The sequence below is a fragment of the Anastrepha ludens genome, chromosome X (assembly GCF_028408465.1).
Source record: "Anastrepha ludens isolate Willacy chromosome X, idAnaLude1.1, whole genome shotgun sequence".
Classification (NCBI taxonomy): Eukaryota; Metazoa; Arthropoda; class Insecta; order Diptera; family Tephritidae; genus Anastrepha; species Anastrepha ludens.
In genome coordinates this window covers 58713751-58715803 of record NC_071503.1, presented here as the reverse complement: position 1 = coordinate 58715803, position 2053 = coordinate 58713751, and the positions used below count along the sequence as shown (strand labels likewise).

At 37.2% G+C, this 2053-nt stretch overlaps 1 protein-coding gene across 1 annotated transcript; it reads left to right on the top strand.

The window, feature by feature from the left end:
* Positions 1–1091: 1091 nt before the first annotated feature.
* LOC128870103 (uncharacterized) lies at positions 1092–1709 on the top strand. Its single transcript, XM_054112706.1, has one exon. It carries the CDS (start codon positions 1092–1094, stop codon positions 1707–1709), a length of 618 nt encoding a protein of 205 aa, XP_053968681.1.
* Positions 1710–2053: the final 344 nt, after the last annotated feature.

The following is a 2053-nucleotide window of genomic DNA, read 5'->3' as shown; positions in this document are numbered from 1 at the left end:
TTTGCACCATTTCTACGACAAACATTGGAAGTGCTCTTTTGTTTTGAGAGTGCTTCATATTCCAAACATTTGTGACAGAGTGACCATATTCCTTTAATGCAAGTTTGATTTCTTCAGGTTCAACTGACGGATGCATATTTCTTAAAATTACTTTAAAACTTCTTTTATTTTTTGGTTTGTATGTGTAAAACTCGGTCTTCTTACTTTCAAGCAATTTAACTATGTTAGTGAATGCTTCCGGTGTTTTTGGCTGGATTTTTACACGATTTGACCCAATGACTCTTAATTCGTAGTTATTACTTTCAAATTCGTTGAGCGTGTTTAATAATGGGTGAATATTCTCGACTCTGTCTACGAAGATTGGAGGAGGTTTGAGAGGTTTTTCCTTTTCAGGTATTTTATCTGCTTTTAATTCGTTGTTATCATCCATTGAAAGAGCATCGAATTTGTTTTCATTACTTAGCCAATAGCTAAGTTTTTGTTGCTTTGCTTTGCTTACATTTTGCGGGCTACCTAAAGGCCTTTTTGGATTTTTGACTAGGGTCCAATTTTTATCATTTGACGTAGAATTTGTAATATTCGTTTCATTCGGATTTATTGAGCTCATAGAAGAGGAGCGTTGCTTTTGAGTTTCATTTGTCACAATCATAACCTCATTGGTTGTATATGGGTTAATATTCCCTTGACGAGAAGCGCCATCTGTTGGCTGTTTGGTTGATGAATGGTTCGCGTCCGAGCTGTGAGGGGGAGTGCGATTTAATGGCATGGCCGAAGCCTGGCAACACCTCTACCAGCTGTGTTTTTGATAACAGCTGTCACTTTTGGGCAAAATAGTGTAAAAACAAAAAAAAACCGCGAACGGGACAAATTGATTATCGATGGTTAGCAATAACGACAGCTTCTCTTCTTTTTTTGTTTTTGTTTTTTTTTGTTGTTTTTTTTTTTTTTTTGTTTTTCTTTTTACCGTACAATGATATATTTATATGCACTGCAAAACGAATAAGGAAAATATGTGTTTTGTAAATCACAAGGCTGATTTATATATATGTATGTACGTACAAAATTACTGATTTTAGTAACACTATATCAATATGGTATCACCACATCACCATCAGAATGACTTGATTCGTAGTCCGCCCGCGGAAAACAAACATGAATCACTTAAAAACCGTCTAATTAGGGAATACACTCAATCTGATCAAAGGAAACTGAGAGTTTTACTCACTGAAATCGAGTTTGGTGATGACAAACCGTCACATTTGTTACGCAAAATGCGTGATTTAGCCAAAAATGCTCTCACCGATGAAGCAATCAAGTCCCTTTGGATTGAACGTTTTCCGGAAAACGTTCGTGCCGTCGTGGCAATTTCAAACGACGATCTCAACACCTGTGCTACCTTAGCAGATAAAGTTGTCGAATTGACTGCCCCAAAACTAATTTCGGAGATCAAATCGGATAACACACTCCTTCAATTGAACGCTCGTATCGATGAATTAGCCAAATCTTTTCGCAAATTTAGAGCGAGCAGAAACAATAGTCCAAATAAATCCCAGAAGTCACACAATTCGAGTCGTTCACGTTCCAAATCTCGTAATAAAAGACCGTATTGTCGATTTCATTATCGTTTTGGGGCCATGGCACGCAAGTGTGAACCGCCATGCGCATTCAAAAATTCCGACGATAAATGTGATGAGCATTCAAAAAACTAAATTCCTCTTCGTCATTTGCGGTAGACGAAGTGGGTCTGAATTATTCTCCCCGCTTATTTGTCACAGATTGTTCAAATTGCTGCAAATATTTAGTTGACACCGGAGCAGATTTCTCCATTTTACCTCGAAATTTTTTCAATAAATTAAAAATTCCCGATAGCTATAAACTTTTCGCCGCAAATGGCACAGACATAGCTACTTTCGGTTATTTTACTTCTTCAGTCGACCTTGGACTTCGACGTAATTTCACATGGTTATTTCTCATCGCCGATGTAGCAAAGCCAATAGTAGGTTCAGATTTTCTCAATGAATTTGGTCTCTTAGTTGACATCAAGAACAAGCAA